This window comes from Wasmannia auropunctata, unplaced genomic scaffold (genome assembly GCF_000956235.1).
Source record: "Wasmannia auropunctata unplaced genomic scaffold, wasmannia.A_1.0 LD336048.1, whole genome shotgun sequence".
In the NCBI taxonomy this organism is placed as follows: domain Eukaryota; kingdom Metazoa; phylum Arthropoda; class Insecta; order Hymenoptera; family Formicidae; genus Wasmannia; species Wasmannia auropunctata.
In genome coordinates, this window is record NW_012026842.1 from 563,365 (window position 1) to 584,131 (window position 20,767).

Consider the following 20,767-nt stretch of genomic DNA (forward strand, 5'->3'; position numbering starts at 1 on the left):
TCCGATCTTTGGAAAGACAATGGCATTAAACTTTTTGCTGCATATAATTTTGAATAATTTAAACGATTTATTAAACAAATATTTTTTTGATTTGGAATAAAATATTTTTGTCTCTACTCTCTATGTCTAATCAAATACTTGGTAATTTGTATGATCTCATATATTGGTTTTTGGACAACTTTTATTTGTTAAAATAATATTTTTGGTTTAGATAAGATGTATCTAATGTATGTACGATACACTTGTATATACTTGGCGTAAATTTTTTTTGAAATAGTATCTCGATAACTATTGCGAAGATCGCAAAATGGTAAAGGACTTTTTTGTTCAGTTTGGTCCACACTACCTCCCCACAAGCCCATTGAGTACGAGACACCCTGTATACTTTACTTAAGACAAGTGCAGAAAGTGCTAGAGAGTGTAAATAAAATGTTTTAGGTTACGTTGCGCCAGAGAGGATCCCTCTGGTTGCGCATGACATACATACACATACATTCACGCACGCAAGAATTGTCGATCTACGAAATTGGATTCATTGCATTTCCCCCTCGTGTAAATTCGGTGCTGTGCGTTGCGCGCGTATTACCATAATTACTATGTAGTGAATTCTACTGTATCTTCATCCGTCGTCGAGTCACGCGTGAGTACGGAGTGGTGATGAACGCCTTAGCATCTCTGGGATTGTTCCACTTAACGTGGAAGTGAAACGAATAGCCACACAATTATCGTCCACACATGCTAATGAATAGCAAATGAACGCGGTACTACGCGATGAAGTAGACGAGAATAGTCTGATTTGATGAACGACTGAGGCTCTCGTCCGAATGTGAAGAAAGGGAACATAGGTTAGTTTTCGCATTTTCTCGCGCATGTAAGAAGTCTATCTCTTAATTATTTGATTCGCAATACGGTATCTTAACAATATTTTAGAAGTAGCGCAGTTGTATTTTTGCACTGTGTGATAATAGTAAGCTTATGCGATAGTTGACTTCGGAAGCTTTCCATAAGAGGCACAAATCGACCCAGGAGACATTCTGTCTTTGTTCGATATTCAGAGAGAGATGAGAAGGCTGGATCTGCCAATGTACTCTTTGCGTCTTGTTTCTTGCTTTTTACCACTTTTTATCACCCTTGCCTTTTTGCCTCTTATATCCTGATCCTTTATTTTCACTCGGGATAAATGTTGACGAACTTTGGAAGAGACACATGACAAGAAATGCGATTGTCGATAAAAAGGCAAGAAGCAGGAAGCAAAGAGCAAATTGTAGATCCAAGACTCCTGTGTCGATTTCTGTTTCCTGGCAAGCGTCCTTAATTAACTTTGATAGTAAGCTTATGCGATAGTTAACTTGGGAAGTTTTTCAGCAAGAGGCACAAATCGACCCAGGAGACATTCTGTCTTTGTTCGATATTCAGAGAGAGATGAGAAGGCTGGATCTGCCAATGTACTCTTTGCGTCTTGTTTCTTGCTTTTTACCACTTTTTATCACCCTTGCCTTTTTGCCTCTTATATCCTGATCCTTTATTTTCACCCGAGATAAATGTTGATGAACTTTGAAAGAGACACATGACAAGAAACACGATTGTCGATAAAAAGGCAAGAGGTAGAAAGCAAAAAGCAGGAAGCAAAGAGCACATTGTAGATCCAAGACTCCTGTGTCGATTTCTGTTTCCTGGCAAGCGTCCTTAATTAACTTTGAACATACGAGGTAGCATTGAACAATGTCTGTTTCAGGAACACTTCTGCCGAGAAAGGGAAGAAGAGAGAGGAACATTAAAGTGTTTTATACTTAGTGATATATAACTGTATGCTACTATTACAATACATGATACGACACATTTAGAGAAAACTCAGAGATATCAAATGCATGAATATTCATCTTGACTACCAGCCGATCTTAGTTTTTAGAAATAAGCATAATGTTAACATCCGTGCCTACGGCACCGTCCACCTCCGTGAGCAGTTCTGGGCTACCAAGTCCAACTACTGACACGTTAGATGACGTTTCAAACAAGTTGACGGCATATCTACATCAACTAGCCGGAAATTACGAGATGGACATTGATGTAATAGTCAAAGATCATTGTTACGCTCGACCCTGGAACTGGAAACCAGAGAACGCTTATGTAAAGCCTATAAAAAAGATTTTTTTCTCGAAAAACACTGGGAGGTAAGATTATCCACAATATCTAGATTCAATTTGATTGGTTGCTCAATGTGAGAGAACATAAAATGGATATAACAATTGATTTACTACATTATTATTTTTTATATCTTAGTGATAAGCACAGACAGGATGAAGAAATTGACGTGGAAAATATTGGCAGCGAATCGTTGCCATTGCCTTTCGATTTAACCAGAGTTCGACACATGATGGACGAGTTTGAACGTTTAGCGAGTTTCGCGCGACCCGAGGAGGAGGAGGAGGAGGAGGAGGACTGGGAGGAGAAGATAGAGAAAACTCTATGGTCTCCGATCCAGAATCGGATATTTACCAAAGTGACGCGGATACTAAGCTCGGAGAGGCTTGCGCGACTGGCGAAGGCTCAGAGCGTGACGGAACCGATCTTTCGAAGGACATCGGTGGATGTTGCGGCGAGGAGATTTCGAGAAACGTTAGCGTCGACCGGTTGGGACTGGAGACTGGCACAATGGCTGCACAATTTGCTATTCGAGCATCTCCCCCAGGAATATTTAGCCATTTATCTCGACATTCTGCAGGCCTTAAAACTGAAGATTCCTCAGCTGATCGATAAAATGATTGCCGTGCAACCAAATATTAGCGCTAAGGGAGGTTCCATAACGTGGGAAACTCTCGGATCGCTCTTGAAACGATCTTGGGATCCGGTCGCGCAGAATTTGAGCGGGAATAGAATTGTAAGTGTGATAACTTGTTCATGTAATGCATATTACTTCGATCTGGTAATGTGAAGCGAGAAATTAACACGATCGATTGCAGAAGAAGTTGCCTGGAAATCCGATCTTGGTAGTGGTGCCTTCCGGCATCGCCTCGGCCATTTCCTCTCGTCAGCATAAATGGATCACGCAGCTGGGATCGCTAGGTATGGTCGCTACCGTTCATACTCATATGGGTTTGGCAGCCAACAGAATGACTATGATGGTGTGCATGGATCAGTTGGTTCAGGCTACAAGAGCCAAGATACAGGATGTAAGAAGTGATTGTCCTGGTAGGCCGATCATACTCGTAGGTTTCAATTCTGGCGCAGCGCTTGCTTGTCAGGTAAATATTAATTAATTTTCACATATATGTCGCGTTAATTTTTCCTCCTATTGTTATTAACTTCGCTTCTCGTTACAGATAGCCCAGATGGAACACATAACTGCTGTCATCTGCATTGGCTTTCCTTTCACGACGGTCGAGGGGAAACGAGGTACGCCCGACGACGTGTTAATGGACATTCGCTGCCCCGTCATGTTTATCATCGGGCAAAACGCCACGCTCGTTAGACCGGACGATCTGGAGGAGCTCCGCGAGAAGATGCTGGTCGAGACGAGTCTGGTGGTCGTGGGCACGGCCGACGATTATCTCAGAATATCCACGTCGAAGAAAATGCTCGAGGGCATCACGCAGAGCATGGTGGACAGATGCGTGTTGGACGAGATCGGGGATTTCATCGGTAGCATCCTTTTGCAACCGCATCCGCTACCGCTGCGGCCGACAATGGCGGCGAGCTGCGACAACAAGAGCAAGAAGGACTTTCACAAACGAAGAAACTCGACCAGCAGCTCCGTGGAGAGCGAGCCTAATTCGCCGACCGTGAAGAAATCCCGGCCGAGCACGCCGGTGTCTTCCGCGCTGTCGGTCGGTACGAACGTGGCGTCGAGCTCGACCCCCAAAATCGGTACGTTCGGTGCTCAGTCCAATATGGTGCAAGTGAGTGGGCAGCATACAAATCATACTTCCACCGTTAAACGGAAGCGACCCACGAGCAATCAGAGAAATCAACTCGCGGAACTGAAGAATTCTAGACTCTCTTCACAGGTATATATATGTTGTATTATAGAATATACGCTGTAACTGTTGATAAAATATTTATACCTTCACTTTAACAAATAATTATAATTATTTACGTATACATGATACATTATTTACTGCAGCCGAACATTAACTCGGAAAATGGCATAACGCTCAATATCGGCACACTAGCGAGTCTGGCGCCGATAGGACCGATACGTTTAGCACCCACCGCAGTGAGTCAATCCACGACTACCACCTCGAAAACGTCTAACGCGTCCAAATCCTCGAGCGCTAAATTACCGAAGATCATTTCGAACGTGCCCCTGCAGACGAAGATGAAAACGATAGTATCCACTAAGTCTTACTCGAATGTGATCTCGAACAATTACAGGCAAGTCAATGCGCCTGACAAAGGTGGAGACGCGAAATTGGTGAACGTCTTTACTACGGGAAATCAGATTAGGGTTAATACAACTCCCGCAGGTGAATATACAATTAGTTCACGTTATTAATAGAAAAGTGATTTTTTTTTCAATATTATGTTTTTTTTCTGCTTATCAAATAGCAGGAACTAATAAGCCTCCGGCGACAAGCGGCACATTATCGAATCTTTTGCAAAGCGGAAAGAGCTCTATTGCGTTAACGAGCGGTGCATCCGCCGCTCGTGTGTCGTCGGCTTCCAGTATCCTACTAACGACCACCAATTCGTCAGCGAATACCGCAACATCGTCCACGTCGACTTCTTCAAAAGGTAGATTACTATTATCTAATCAATTAGTAAATAATTCATCTGAAACGTAGAAATAAATATAATATATATAGGCTCTGTACAATTTTCGATCGTCAATGAAACGATCAAATGTTATAATTTCTGCTTTTTACCGAAAGTATTTGGATGAGAGTACTTTTCATATTTAACAAATAGAATATTACAAAGTTAAACACTACTTAAAACAAAGTGAGAATAAATGCATCTAGGGTGATAACATTAATTTCAACAATATATTTGAATTCATTTTTATATTATAAATCATCAATTAATTCTGCCATTGAACTAGTTGCTTTAGCATAAACATTACATTTAAATTTTAAAAACATAAATTTTTATATATAATTTTATATAGTACAATCGACGAGATACTATTATATAAAGACCGTCAATTCTGGGCAAATTTTCATGATTGTCAAAGGACCCGGGAAGGCCCACAAGTAATTGCAGATTGTCGATGTTATCGAGTATTGACATAAATTTGCGATTATTAACATAAATGTTTGAATACTACATTATTAAAATCATGACTTTTTTAATTATATACATGTTTTATAAATGAGTACGAATACTTATCATATGTATTGCCGCAAAATTACAATATTTTTTTACTGTTTATCTTTATGGATAATCGAACACGGATGATAACTATAAAGGTGCGGTTTTAAATAAAATTAGCAAGTTGTAAATACATGTACATGTCTAAAATACATTGACCTAATAATAAATCATAAAAATAATATTGTTATTTGCTAACTGCTTAAATTTTAGCAATTGTTAAACAGCCACGCTAACTCACATAAGTCGGTCTTTAATAGTATCTCGGTGATAGTATTAATTTAATGTGTAGCGCACGTACAACATGTGCGCGTGTGGACGCAAACGAAATATCATACATGGTCAATAAATTCACGTTTTCATTCCTTCTTCGTGATCTAGTAAAAGTTTATATACACATTTTTCTATTAAACTTTTGCACCTCTGTAAAATGGCGCAAATGATATAATATCAAAATTATACATATATATTTTGATAAATAATAGATTGTATCAGAGGGAACAAAAATTCAAATTTTTTTTCAATTTCTTGTATCTCTCATATTTGTTCTTTTAAAATATTCTAACAAAGCATACACAAGACAAATTAAAGTATTTGAAGTAATAATCATTGCACTGACTAAAATTTCAAAATATTAAACTGTATAATTTATTACTTTATGTCATTTTATTTTTATAAAATATAATTCTTATAATTATACATAATATTATATATATGTAATAATATATATAATAATTATATATATATGTAACTTTCAGATAAATTTTAATACAGAAATCGATAAAGTTTATTATGTATAGTACACATGATACTATGTATACCTGAATCTAGATATGAAACCTCATGTACATATATAATTATATTTTGCTACAACGATCATTTTCCATTAAAATATAACATTCTGTATACTGTAATAAATGTTAAAACCGTGTTGTGTTTTTAAAAAATATATAATACTTTTCGAAGGTGTATATATATTTTTATAAAAGATAAATATCATGCAACGATTTCTAAAATTTGTTTATTTATAATTATTAATTTATTCGATTCACAATCGTTATGAATTTTTTCTATGCGAAACCAAAATATTCCTCTTCTCTAAGGCTGCTTAATATTAATTTGATACTGGACTTATTTTACTTTGCAAGCTCTTACTCTCTTGTACATATAGTTTCTATAACTCTGTAGCTAAAGTAGTTAGAATTACTTAATAACATAGTTTTATTGCTTTCAATTATTTAATTACATGTATTTACAAGGTATTTCAAGTACATGTAAAGAATTAAGGGGGATTTTCGATCTATTTCTCAATTGGCAATGTGACTGTACATAGTGGATAAATTTAGACATATATGTATTATTATATTATTTCCTATACAAATGATATTAACAGCTCATGTTTAAACATGACAATAAGGATCGTCAAGCATTCTTAAATACATATTAAAAAGGAATATTGTAAATTACACTAGGTTGCCTTTTATTTTGTATTCAATAAATATTTTTTTGTAACATAATTCGAATTTGTTTACTTCCCAACCTTATTAATCCCGTCCACTTTGAGTAATATGTAAATGATTTAATGATGTCTGGGTAATTTTCAACAATTGCTTTTGGGAGATTTAATGCCTTTACTTACATCAGATATGTTGGACAGCGATAAATACTTATTGTTATAACAGTACATCATTGCACTAAATATACTTGGTAAGAAAATTATTTAATACTTTTTGTTGTTTTATTAGAAGAAAATAAAAATTCTATTAATCTAAATTTCTATCTGTCCATCTCAACAATATGTTAATGTTTGGTATTCATTGAATTATCAAGTATAATAGTACATTATTTCCATGTATAATGTTAAATTGTTAATACAGAAGTAAACATTAGAAAGGTGTGTCGAAAAATTGAATATCAAATATGAAATATTCGAATAATTAGATATTAAGAAAATTGTTTTATAATCATATATAAAAGTATATGTCGGATGTGTTGGTATAACGTCTTGGAAATATATATTTCGAAAATATGTTATTGCATGTTAATAATACGTGATAATTTTAACGCATATCCTTTTCTAAGATATAAAACAAATATACGTGTGTATTTTGTAGCGATGGAAGAGATGGGAGTGAGCGGTGATTCTCACTTATTGAACGTATCCAAGTCGGCGCACTTACCACGACAAGGAGCCGTGTCCAATAGTACTGATAACTCCCATAACACGTCGTGCGGTAACATAGTCATTGTCGAGAATTCCCTTCACAACAGAGGCGCGCCCTCGTCGATGATAGTTCCGTTTAGCGGTCAGAGCTCCAGCTTCCTGCCGCTGTCCAACAAGTTGAAAATCTCACAGAAGTCGATGAAGGCAATGCCGAAGATCACGGTCAACGCCAACAACTTGCAGAAGCTGCAGAAGGGGAAGCCCCAGGGCGTCCAGAAGCGAAGCATCGCAAACGATATAGACGACGATCTGGGAAATATACTGGACATACCGATAATATTCGCCAAGGACGACGATAGTTTGAGCAATCTGAATAAGATGCCGGTGGTGACGCAGGCGACGCTGGCTAAGGAGCCTCCGGAGAGACCGAAACTGAACAACACCACCAAGGTAGTTTTGATCAGCAACAAGCAAGACAAGCTGCAGCAGATGCCGAATAAACTCGGGGCCGCTCCCACGCAGGCCGTTATATGCCCCAACATGCCTGTGCAAAACTTGAATCAGTTGATACTGCAGACGCGGAACAGCGGCGTCACGGCGAAAAGCAGGGTCGGAATACCGCTGGAAAATCGATTGGTGCAACCCACTGTGAAGTACACCAAGATCATACTGGCGAAGAGGAACTCGCAACTCGCTCAGCAGAACGAGAGGGTCGAGCAGGTGGTTACGACCAAGAAAATCGTGGAAGACGTAAGCGCACCTAAAATCCTGACCTTCGAGAAAAACGAGCACAGATTTGTGCAAGCACAACCATCCACGGTATCAACTACGATAACAAATTACGACGACCATCGTATGGATAACGTACTCGAGATTGAGGACGCTATTAAAAAGAATATCATCGAGCGCAAATACATACCCGCACCTGCGATCGACGAGACACCATCCGCGACTCTCGACGACGACTGCGATATTTTCAACGAGACCAAATTGGACGACATAGAACGTGATTCAGAACAGTCTATTTTCGATAATGTTAGTGAACTGCAAACGTAGAGTACATGATTGCTTTATAAGACATGACGTGATTACTTGATTGTTGATTGTGCGATATGCGAAAAGATATCTGCAAAGTATGATTTCAAAGTGTGTCGATATTAATCTAAAAAAAAAAAATATATATATATATATATGTGTGTGTACACACATATATGTAAAACAATGTATTTATTATCATATTTAATATTGATAAATTAGATTTTAAAATATTAGATTTTAAATTATATATATAAATAGAATATTGTCATATTTATATGTCATATATTATAATTACTAAATATTGTATATCACAAACATTGTACTGGTCTCTAAGCTTTAATAGTAATTATTGATATACATATTTTGTTATTGAGATTATGCAATATATTTTAAAGTTCTATATATTACATACGCATAATGCAAGCAAAAAAGGATGAATATATACTAAAAAAAATAATATAATTGTTTAATTGTTCAATGATATTCTGATTTATAAATTTTTTTTATACGTACAAAATGTTCGCTGCTAGATTGAAATTAACCAAAGAATGGGAAAAACAAAAAAAAAGATAGTATTAAACAACAGTGATATATTGTTATTTTGAAAATTGCATATTGTTTCTAAAATGTTAATCTTTTGTTACAATTCGTTTACGGATTTTTCTAAAATATGTCTGAAAAAAATGAACGATGATTGCGCAAAAATGCATGATAAAAATATCAATTTATTACTTAATTTAAGGGTTACAAATAAATTACATTCTTTAAATTGACTAGCAAAACCTGATTTTTGAGAAACAAAAGTATTATTGAAAATTTAAAATTTTTTCTAATTATAATATATCAATAGACTGAAAAAAGTTAAAGTATATGTAATTCAAAAATAGATAACGTTCTAAGGATTACACAATTGTTACATAACTTAATGCATTTGTATTATAAACATGAAGGACTTGAAATGGAATAGAATTACATGTAGATGAAATTCTTATAAAAGTTTGCAATTATTTATACCTCATTCCCTAATAAAGCATCCCCGTTTTGCGACGTAAACATCACATACACCTTTTTACTTAATTCAGGACCCACTTTACGCGCAGCTGTGAGAGGTCCTGCCGCTCTCCTTATCTATTAAATAATATAATTTATTGCGTTAATAAATTTTAAACTATAGTACAGTAAAACTTATAATTGTAAGATTACAGACAGGCTATGCTGAATATCTCTTTACATGTAAAATACATTGTAATTTACATAATTGACTAGACTGTATGTATTAGAAATCAGACGTCTGATTTTATATATTTTATGATAAAATTTTTTGATAGAAAAAAATAAAACTAAAGGACTTACAGATATATCTTTCAATAAATTCATGCCTTCGTCAGGTGTGCATTTTCTATAAGCCTAGAAGAGTAAAAGGATCATATTTAATTTATGTCCATTTCTACCAATATAAATTAACTTTAATTCCGGTTTTATTTACTTTTTATGTTTTTCTAATCCTTAGAACTAAAAAACTAAAAATACAAAATAAATTAAAACAAAATTAAAGTTAATCTACATTGATAGAAATGGCCATTACTTGTTTCGCAAACAAAACAGACAAATTTTCCAACAACACGTCACGTGGCAATATTTAATTATAACAATACCCTGACAAGTTGCATTGGGCTGGGATAAACTGTGCATATTGCCTCGGACGTTTCCAAGCTGCTCAAGTTAAATTGGCACAGCTGCTGCTGCCACAGTCTCTTCAGCCCGTTGCCATCTTTGTCCACGCGCACCGTGTTCTTGTTGTCCCCCATGACGTACCAGTCGAATTTATCTTCCCGGCTGCCTCTCTTCTGCAATTTGTACGGTATTTCCGAAATGGACTTGGTATACTGACACACCATCAACGCCAACTCCTGCGCGCTCTCGACCAATCTACTGCTGCATTTGGCCACTATCTGAATTTCGGCCAGGCACATCTCCAGTTGCCGCCTCGATATGACCGGCGACGCGTCGTCGAACCGCTGATTACCTTTGCCGTTGTACCTGGACCCTTTACCACCAGCTGGATTCGATTTCTGCTTCCTTCGAGACGCGAAGTACTCCTCCATGCCGCAGATGACCAGGGTCACGTTGTAACCCGGTATCAGGTCCCTGCTGCTCGAGACGGACGTGCAGAAGGTGCCCTCCGCCACGTGCCTCACCGCCTCGTGGCTGCTCCAAATCACAATAGCGTACTCCTCCGTCCGCACGCTCGTCCTCGTGCGCACCTGATTGTCCTCGCCGACGCAGGCCTCCTCGACGTTCCTCCGCCACGTGATGCTGCCAGGAATCAGCTCGGTGGTCGCGTTGCACTTGATATCGGCATTCCGCAACGCGCTTTCGATCTCCTCTCGAGAAACGACCGCGTCGACGTCGCGATCAAGATTGACCTCCATAAACCTCACGCACTCGCCGGGTTTCATGTCCCTGGACGTCTTCCGCTCGATCGCCTTCAACGCCTTCTCCCTCGCCAGAGCTTGCTGACGTCTCAACCGCTCCTCCCTCAGCGTCGTCTTGTCCTTCCTGGTAGCCGCGGTCGCCTTACGCGACGTCTTTTCCACCCGATTGTTCTCCAAATCGGACACGGGCGGTCCTTCAGCATGTTTACAACAGTCATCGTCGGCGTTCAAGTCCGAAAGATTCTCGCCCTGCGACGTCGAGCTCTCCGCGATCTCGCGGCAGAACGGCACCTCCGGGAGATCGAAGTCATTCGTAGGGTCCGTACAACACCCGCCGTTAATACCCCATCCGATCTCGTTGCGCTTGTCAGCAACGGGAGACGAGGGCTCGTCCGAATCACTCAACACGATCACGTTCGACATCCTTTTGCCGCCTTTTGCTTCTTCCCGCCGCAATCCCGTCTTATGTTATCGGTCAGAATCTTTCATACATTGGCGCCAGTACATCCATTTTTTAAATGAGTACTACGTAGAGCTACATCCATTTTATGACATTGTCGGTGAAATCGAAATGGATGTGGTTCGAGGGTTCGAATCTCTGTGCCAGAGAGGATCCTGAACGGCCATGCCCGCGATTTAAGCCCGTGTCAAACTCAAAGAGTTTATATACATAGAGTAGGGGAGACCTGGCGGCGCCTTTGACTGGAACCGTGAGCTGATAGAAAGAGAAAGAAAATGGAAGAGCGAAGGGTACATCCATCTTTTATCTTTTTCTCGCATGCGCAATTGAACAAGGATGCAGATGGGCGACTCGTTTTCTGTCTCTTTTTATGTGCTCACGCATTCTTAGCTGGCTCCTCTATACCTTGGTCAAACTACGTATTGCAGACGCGAATTGGATTGGAATTGTGGATCGCGGATCAGAATTCAGCCAATCACGGCGAGGCATATCCAGAGCTGCCTCATCGCGTTATTAGCTTCCGATCCGCAATCCGCAATCTTAATCCGATCCGCAATACGTATAGTGTGACATGGGCTTTGGCTGGGACGAGCGATAGAGCTGGTTTCAGCGACTCTATGTCCACAAAACATGTAGTCCACAAAAAATATAGTTTTCCATACCCCGCGACGGGGTAAGCAAAAAATAGTTTTCCTTTCCCAGCGCGAGGTAAGCAAAAAATTGTTTTCCGTACCCCGCGCAGGGGTAAGTAAAATTAAAAATCCCTTACACCGCGGCGGAGTAAGCAAAAGAGTTTTCCTTACCCCGCGGCGGGGTAAAAAAATTAAAAATCCTTTACCCCGCGGCGGGGTAAGAAAAAATAGTTTTCCATACCCCGCGACGGGGTAAGCGAAAAATAGATTTCCTTACCCCGCGGCGGGGTAAGAAAAAATAGTTTTCCTTACCCCGCGGTGGGGTAAGGAAAATTAAAAATTGCTCACCCCGTGTTGGGGTAAGTAAAAAATAGTTTTCCTTACCCCGCCGCAGGGTAAGAGATAGTATTTTTTCTTTACTCCGCCGCGGAGTAAGGGATTGTATTTTTTCCTTACCCCGCTGCGGGGTAAGGGATTTTATTTCTTCCTTATTACCTCGCCGCGGGGTAAGGAAATTTATTTTTTCCTTAACCCGCCGCGGGGTAAGGGATTGTATTTTTTCCTTACCCCGCCCCGGGGTAAAGGATTTTGTTATTTTCTTACCCCGCCGCGGGATAAGGAAAAGTATTTTTTGCCTACCCCGCCGCGGGGTAAGGGATTTTTAATTTTGCTTACCCCGCCGCGATTTAAAGAAAACTATTTTTTGCTTACCCCGCCGCGGGGTAAAAAAAACTATTTTTTGCTTACCCCGCCGCCGAGTAAGGGATTTGTAATTTTGCTTACCCCGCCGCGGAGTAAAGGATTTTTAATTTTTTTACTCCGCCGTGGTGTAAGGGATTATTAATTTTGCTTACCCCGTCGCGGGATAAGGAAAACTATTTTTTGCTTACTCCGCCGCGGAATAATGGATTTTTAATTTTGCTTACCTCGCTACGGTGTAAGGAAAACTATTTTTTGCTTACCCCGCCGTGGGGTAAGGAAAACTATTTTTTGCTTACCTCGCCGCGGAGTAAAGGATTTTTAATTTTGCTTACCCCGCCGCGGGGTAAGGAAAACTTATTTTTGCTTACTTCGCCGCAGAGTAAGGGATTTTTAATTTTGCTTACCCCGCCGCGGGGTAAGGAAAATTATTTTTTGCCTACCTTGTCGTCGGGTAAGGAAAACTATTTTTTGCTTTTCCCGCCGCGGAGTAAAGGATGTTTAATTTTGCTTACCCCGCCGCGGGGTAAGGGATTTTTTATTTTGCTTACCCTGCCGCGGGGTAAGGAAAACTATTTGTTGCTTACCCCGCCGCGGGGTAAGGGAAATAATTTTTTTTTACCCCACGTCGTGGTAAGGAAATCTATTTTTTGCTTACCCCACCGCGGAGTAAAGAATTTTTAATTTTCTTCCCCCTTCGCGAGGTAAAGGATTTTTAATTTTGCTTACCCCCGTCGCGGGGTAAGGAAAATTATTTTTTACTTACCCTGCCGCAGGATAAGCAATTTTTAATTTTGGTTACTCTATCACGGTGTAAGAAATTTTATTTTTTACTTACCCTGCCGCAGCTATGCTTACGTAGCTTAGAGCCTTATTTTCAACTACGTTTACTGTTATTACAAAAATATTTAAATGTCAATGCCATTAAAATTTTCCAATACATATCGGAAATGACTACAATAAGGTGGTCACGTAATTTACACACATAATTATACACACGAAACGATGCTTAATATCGGAAGAGTCACGAACTTGAAAACCGAATGCTTTGAAAACTTAAAAATTATTATAGTATGAAAGAAATGTATTGTTATACCGATTATTAGCAATTGTGAACAAACGTGTCGTTATTATAATTGTGTACATGTTTTTATTGATGTAAATTTGGCTGACAGTTCTCTGTTTCTGTACATTTATGAATGAATGTTAATCTTACGTAAATTATATGTATTATAATTAATCAGTATTAATCCTATATATGTACAATATATTTAATATGATTATGTGTCTGATAATTCAAAAGTTTATTATAATTTCTTATAATGTTTGCTTGCAATATCATTATTAGCAAGTATCTACGTAAAATTCTAAAATTCATTATATTCCATCTTTTACTGAAATTTCAATAATTTGTTAATATTAATATATATTTAATTTATCAATCTTTTAAACATATTTTTGCTACGTATACTTATTGCGTACAAATTACGTTTTATATCGAGAACATATATATAACATCTTTTTCTCAGCGTATATAAACTTTTACACGTTCGTTCGTATCACCACCACCCCTTCTTCGAAACCTGCTCTGACATTCGATCTCTTTTTCGAATGATTTAAATTATTTTAAAGCGATGACATTTTGCCAAATGATCGATGTCCTTCCGATAGATTCACCGTCTTGCTTTCCAACATTTAACGATAGACTCCGATGCATGTCGATATCCAGTATAATTGCTTCAGTGCATTTATTGCTATGCTATATAACTTACGAATTTTGATCAATGTAATTTATTGAATTCAATCGCGGCTCGTTATTCCATGTTTATTTTTTCGCGTTAATATCGGTTCCGAAATCCGTTTCTATCGATATTTATTTACAGTGTTTGCGCGACTCTATCAGGTATGCGTGTACATACGTGTCAGGCATGTCCAAAGATCGTGAACCCCTACCACTTCTACTACTTTGTCTGGAGCGAGCTAGATAGAGAGCGACAGGCCTAGCGAACATATATGTAAGTGCGTGTCTTTCGTGCAGACAATTATTTCGGGAATATTGTACAGATAGAATAGCAGCGTGCCGTGCACTAGTCACAAATGTGATAAAACTTTTAGTGAAGGTAAGTACAATCAATTTCCAAATATGTAATCGAAATTCTTCAATTTTGAAACGAGTATTAATGATATAAGCCTACAAGACATTTTGAAAACGTTAAATAATGGATAACTCTTTTGTTTGATTTATTAATATGCACATGTGCGAATCTACTCGAAAACTATTTTAATCTTTCATCAAGCGTTATTTTCTTTTTAACGGTAAATAATTAAGACAAATTAATGCATTTAAGCGAGATACAACATGGCAGTTGCAATTGATCAATTGCTAATTAAATGAAAAAAAATTTATATGTGCCCATGTATAATCTTTTTACAGTTTCTGAAACTCAAAAAAATCATATAATTGCCTTTCAGATGAAGATTTTACAGGACGATTTGTTACTTTACGTCCTAATCTCATTACTTAGCGGAAACGTAGCAAGTAAGACTCCTTTTAATAATGGTAATTCTATTTATTTTATATTTAACATAGAAATTTATTATTATTGTACATTAATTTACTTTTCAAAAACCATTTATATAAAAATAAATTGAAACACATACACACATACATACATATATATGTATAATATGTTAATTAAGATATATGTGGTTCGTACAAAATGCAAAAATGTATTAATTAGTTATAAATATTTAATACTAATGTTAAATATATACATAAATGTTTTATATACGTATAATAAAATAAGCTTAGTATTAAATATAAAAATTATATATTTTTGCATTATACGAATCACGTCAGTTCTCTTCAATATTTGTCCAATAAAATAAATCTTAACTTTGTAAAATTATAGGCATAAAATTTTATTGTTATAAAATTAAATTAAATATCATCAGTAATAGAAAATTTTACATATTTGTCGGAAGAATTTATGCATGCATATCTTCAATTGATGCGATTAGATTATTAAGTAGGTACTTTATACAGCCAATTTTGCCAATTTTACAATATATTATTTTTTAAATATATTGTTTCATATATAGTTTTAAGATAACTTATGTAATGTATTTTTTAGATGCACAAAATCAGGATGACGCACAAAATAGCAACGCCATCGATAGATTATCAACAAATGTTAAACCTATTTCATACTCTATCTTACTGATTCCAAATTTACAAGACAATATATGTCGGGGCAACTCAAAAATTACTGTTGTGATACAAGAACACGCAACTAACAATATTACACTTCATGTAGGAAGCCTAATCGAAATCAAAACAGTAAATATTTCAGTACTTGTGCCAAATTATGGAAATCTGCCTCGAAACTTTTCGACTTCGTATGACAATATTACTGAAATGTACACTATCAGCACCTCCGAAACCTTCGCAAAGGATGATCATATAGAAATTACATTTGTATGGCGTGGAATCATGTTAGATGACAAAAATATGGTCGGATTTTATAGAAGTTCTTACTTCGACGACAACGGACAGATCAAGTAATACAATCTATTTCACGACAATAAGAGAAATAAGGATACGTTATACAAATATTATCAATTCCAGTAAATAATGCTTTCTAATACGAATGTCTGTTTAAAACCAGATGGCTAGCTGTGACACAATTTGGAATGACATATGCGAGACATGCCTTTCCATGTTTCGATGAGCCGAGTTTTAAGGCAAAATTCAATATCTCTATAGTAAGAGACGACAATTATAGGAGTCTTAGTAATATGCCATTAACATTAACTAGAGAACTGATGTAAGTGTCAAAAAAGCGTGCATCTGCTAATATACACAGTTTCTCCCAAATGAGCTTTCTTTAATGAATTTATTATACATTTGTTTTTTTAAAGAGATTTTAAAGACAAGAGCTGTGATATTTTCGATCAAAGCATCCCAATACCTACTTACTTGGTGACCTTTGTGATTTCGGAATTCGATTTTCGAAATTCAACTTCTTCTGGAGGAATTCAATTTAAAGTATGGTCCAAACCATCCACCATCAATCAGACTCAATACGCTTTGAAGATCGGCACCACAGCCATCGAGCTGTTTAACAAAAAGTTCAACGAAATTTATATACTTCCTAAAATGGACATAGTGGCCGTACCTGACTTTGGAAACTCAGCCATGGAAAATTGGGGATTGACGACGTATCGCGAGAGTTTTGTGCTGTACGATGGGAAAGAATCGTCAGCGACAGCGCAGCAGATGGTGACTTCCACGATCGTACATGAGCTCGCGCATCAATGGTTTGGAAATTTGGTAACACCAAAATGGTGGAGCTATTTTTGGCTTAGCGAAGCGTTCGCTACATACTTTGAATATTTCGCGACTGCGGAGGTAAAATTAAGCAATATTCAGGATATTTTATTTATTGTTATACAACTATATTATTAAATATAGCTAAAATATAGCTGTATAATTTTTAAAAGGAAATTCATAAATTTAAATATTAAGTCTTTGAATAAACTTTTTTACAATTTTAATTTTAAACAATAAACATATAATCGTATTGCATTAATATTCTTTAAAAATAAATGGTTAATCGATTCATTTTAACGTTCACGCAATATTAAAAAACCTAAAAAACCTAAAATATCTCACTTTTACAAAATTATTTCAATACCTTTTACATCTTTGCAAAAATTGAATTAATAAATCCTGCTTTTGTACTATATAACACTTTTGTTTTGTTATAGATCAAGACAACATGGAATATGAAAGAACAATTTGTGGTACAGCAACATCAACCTGCATTAATAGCGGATAGTTTTTGTGATTCTTTACCGATGACTCGTGTGATTTCCCGTAAATTGCTAAACATTCTAGATATGATTACTTATTCCAAAGGAGCTAGTATTGTTCGTATGATGAATCTCATATTTGGAACCAAAATTTTCGAAGACGGGTTACGTAGTTACATACAAAACAAGTAAATATTATAATAAACTGTAATTAATTGTATTTTAAAAACAATTAATTTTTTAATTTGTTAAAAAATATTAGATTTTAAAATTTGAAAACGACATTACTTGTAAAAACAACTTGTAACGACAATTAATGTTACAATATAAAATTAGAGAAAGAGATTACATATTGTATAAATAAGACATTTTGAATCATTGATATATTTATATAAAATCCATGTCTTTTCTTTTGGTGCGATCGAGAAATTATATTACAATTGTAATCTGTATACATATATATATTTTAGTAAAGTAAAAGGATTGGGTCATCCGGATGTTTTATGGAAAGCAATAAACGATCAAGTAATTAAATCAGTAGATCCAAGATTAAAAAGTATTGATGTAAAGACAATAATGGATACTTGGACTACAAAAGCCGGATACCCCGTTGTAACAATCGTCATTAATGACAATGGCGTAATATTACCACTTTATCAAAATCGCTTTCTTCTGACAAACTTTACATGTGAGAGTCCTACGAATCACACTTGGACTATCCCGCTCACATTTACCACACAAAGTAAACCAGACTTTGATAACACGATTCCGAAGTATTGGATGTCTACCGAAAGATACAACATTCGTGTCAAAGTTGATCCAAAAGAATGGGTAATATTCAACCTTCAATCATCAGGTTCGTATTAAACAATATTTTTTATTGCACAAGAATAATTTAAGAACTATTATTTGTAATAGCAACATCTAATACGCGTTATATTTCATTAGACAGTTATACTATTATCGTATGCTAATTATTAAATTGTTTCTAATTAAGAAATTTATATTCAATTATATTGAAAAAAGATATTTTTTAATAAAATATTAATTTTGTGTATAGGTTTCTATCGTGTAAATTATAACAACCGCGGATGGCAAAACATTTTTAATAGCTTGAAAAACGGTAATCTGGATGATATTCATGTATTAAACAGAGCCAGCATTGTAGACGATCTGTTAAATCTGGGTAGAGCAGGTTATCAAAATTATGCTATGGTTCTCGATGGATTGCTTTATCTTAAAAGGGAAACGAATTATTTACCCTTTAAAGCAGCATTTAACGGTTTCGAATATTTAAATATGCGATTTACAGGACACGAGGAACACTCTTACTTTAAGGTTTATTTTTTTTAATTACATATAAAACATAAATTTGTATATTAAATTAAAAAAGTAAATTTAATTGAATTACAACAGAAATCCTGTACACATTGTTCATTATGTAAATTTGGGTGATTTATAATTAACATTTTATTTTAAACTTTATTATAAAATTATTTAAGTATATATTTCAGAGAGTGCAATTAGAATTCCAAAATATTTATATAAATTTATGTATAAAAATATAATAAATTTGAACATAATTTTTAATGCTGTTTATTTTATATTTCTAGTTATATGTTCTGTCTCTTATCGATAATATACACATGCAGCTAAGATATGAGGATAAAGAAAATGATGACAGATTAACGATTCTATTACGACAAGAGGTGAATAATTGGCTCTGTAAATTCGACGATAACGAATGTGTAACAATTTACAAAGAGAAATTTAAACAGTGGAGAACAAATGCTACTGCCCGGTAAGATTATACAAGCATTCCGTCATATCTGTTATGATTTTCATATAGTATACGTAGATATAAGTAAAAGTCAATATACAAGTAGCCACTAGCATTATATAAACTTTTTGAGATCATCATCTATTCTATAATCAATAAGATAGTCATACAATATAAATCATATCATACAATATCGAAAGTAGTTTCAACTATGTGAACTGGTAATCATTACTTCGGACGCTTTCTCTCTATTCAATAAGTAAAAGTTGAAATATTAATTCCGTCTTTTGCATGCAATCTCAAAAATAGAGTTGTTTGTAATTTTATTATAGTTTAGCTAATGTTTAATATTCAACAGTATCATGCCAAACGAAAGGACCATAGCGTATTGTATAGCCATGAGATATGGAACTTCTGAAGACTGGGATTTTTTGTGGAAAGAGTATCTTAACTCCAATTATCCGAGCGACCAAATGGTGATTCTTGAAGCATTAGGATGCAGTCAGAATACCACCATCTTAGAAAAGTAAGGATTAAATGTATATGCTAAAATATGTGATGCCATAAATATCGCTATTAATTTACATACATATTTAATATACGTACATACATACATACTATTGTTACAACCAAAATGATCACTTAAATTATGACATCATTTATTATAGGTGTAAATAATAGACTACACACACACATACACACACACGCACACGCACACGCACACGCACACGCACACGACATACATGTCCTTCGTAAAGAAGCGAATAATCATATAAATATAGAATCAATACATATCAGGAACGTTGAATTGCAACATTATGAATGTTGCTTCAACATTGAAAAAACATTGCAGATGTTGTTTAAAAAATTAAATATATGTTCAATGTCTGTTGAATTTGTGTCTTGTAGACGTGGCAGTATACATTAAGTTGACAGTTAACATTCAGAAACATTCAACATTTGTGTTATATAATTTCCAAGAACCAAGTTCCAACATCATCAGGTTCCCGACGTAATTTTTATGCAAAACTGAACGAAAATACTCTTAAAATACATTTCATTTGCTTTCGTTTTAAAACCCTTGGATGGTCGCTTTCAAAGAATTTTATTAAACCACGGATGAAGAATCTTATAATGCTGCGCCGTTTATTTGATTTTCTTTTTACTTACGATCGAAATAGAACTGCGCCATATCCATCCTGGGACTATCCGATAACGTAACTGCAACTGGGCGACTTTAGTTTCAATGTTTCAGCAATATTAACAATCAATATAGAAAAATTAACATAGATTCAATATTGTAAAATATTAAATTCGATCACACTTTAACGTTCAACACAGCGACACGTCTCGGAACGTTTGTTCGACGTTCTATGCTGCATTGCTGCATAATCTCTCAGCGCGTATATATATAGGATAGCAATTTCGCAAAAAAAA

At 35.9% G+C, this 20,767-nt stretch overlaps 3 protein-coding genes across 4 annotated transcripts in view; 2 read left to right on the forward strand and 1 right to left on the reverse strand.

The window, feature by feature from the left end:
- The first annotated feature begins 428 nt into the window (after window positions 1-428).
- Window positions 429-8,685, forward strand: LOC105451656 (KAT8 regulatory NSL complex subunit 3). 2 transcript variants are annotated; one of them, XM_011692237.1, is made up of 8 exons: window positions 429-845; window positions 1,736-2,171; window positions 2,281-2,878; window positions 2,961-3,242; window positions 3,321-4,004; window positions 4,121-4,463; window positions 4,546-4,731; window positions 7,422-8,685. In XM_011692237.1, exons 2-8 carry the CDS (start codon window positions 1,921-1,923, stop codon window positions 8,525-8,527), a joined length of 3,450 nt encoding a protein of 1,149 aa, XP_011690539.1. In that variant the 5' UTR covers window positions 429-845; window positions 1,736-1,920; the 3' UTR covers window positions 8,528-8,685. The 2 variants fall into 2 exon arrangements, with proteins under 2 accessions (XP_011690539.1, XP_011690540.1); XM_011692238.1 differs by having other exon boundaries at window positions 4,549-4,731.
- A 280-nt stretch (window positions 8,686-8,965) lies between these two features.
- Window positions 8,966-11,553, reverse strand: LOC105451655 (crossover junction endonuclease EME1). Its single transcript, XM_011692236.1, has 3 exons — window positions 10,165-11,553; window positions 9,863-9,916; window positions 8,966-9,637 (listed from the first exon to the last, which is right to left on the reverse strand). The coding sequence occupies exons 1-3, from the start codon at window positions 11,365-11,367 to the stop codon at window positions 9,518-9,520; spliced, it is 1,377 nt and encodes a 458-aa protein (XP_011690538.1). The 5' UTR covers window positions 11,368-11,553; the 3' UTR covers window positions 8,966-9,517.
- A 3,170-nt stretch (window positions 11,554-14,723) lies between these two features.
- LOC105451677 overlaps window positions 14,724-20,767 on the forward strand; it is a 16,527-nt gene continuing 10,483 nt past the window's right edge. Inside the window, exons 1-10 of the mRNA XM_011692278.1 lie at window positions 14,724-14,855; window positions 15,208-15,274; window positions 15,870-16,296; window positions 16,404-16,562; window positions 16,657-17,146; window positions 17,506-17,738; window positions 18,021-18,406; window positions 18,611-18,888; window positions 19,164-19,351; window positions 19,689-19,856. Coding sequence (XP_011690580.1) covers window positions 15,208-15,274; window positions 15,870-16,296; window positions 16,404-16,562; window positions 16,657-17,146; window positions 17,506-17,738; window positions 18,021-18,406; window positions 18,611-18,888; window positions 19,164-19,351; window positions 19,689-19,856 — 2,396 coding nt within the window. The 5' untranslated portion in view covers window positions 14,724-14,855. The remainder of the gene's footprint in view (window positions 14,856-15,207; window positions 15,275-15,869; window positions 16,297-16,403; window positions 16,563-16,656; window positions 17,147-17,505; window positions 17,739-18,020; window positions 18,407-18,610; window positions 18,889-19,163; window positions 19,352-19,688; window positions 19,857-20,767) is intronic.

Excerpts from the sequence above, each read along its gene's own strand:
- LOC105451656 (XM_011692237.1), top strand. The coding sequence starts at position 1,921 with ATGTTAACATCCGTGCCTACGGCACCGTCCACCTCCGTGAGCAGTTCT. Across the intron at positions 4,005-4,120 it reads ATTCTAGACTCTCTTCACAG|CCGAACATTAACTCGGAAAA; the intron begins GTATATATATGT and ends TATTTACTGCAG. Across the intron at positions 4,464-4,545 it reads GGTTAATACAACTCCCGCAG|CAGGAACTAATAAGCCTCCG; the intron begins GTGAATATACAA and ends CTTATCAAATAG.
- LOC105451655 (XM_011692236.1), bottom strand. The coding sequence starts at position 11,367 with ATGTCGAACGTGATCGTGTTGAGTGATTCGGACGAGCCCTCGTCTCCC. Across the intron at positions 9,917-10,164 it reads GCCCAATGCAACTTGTCAGG|GCTTATAGAAAATGCACACC; the intron begins GTATTGTTATAA and ends TTACTCTTCTAG. Across the intron at positions 9,638-9,862 it reads ATTTATTGAAAGATATATCT|ATAAGGAGAGCGGCAGGACC; the intron begins GTAAGTCCTTTA and ends ATTATTTAATAG.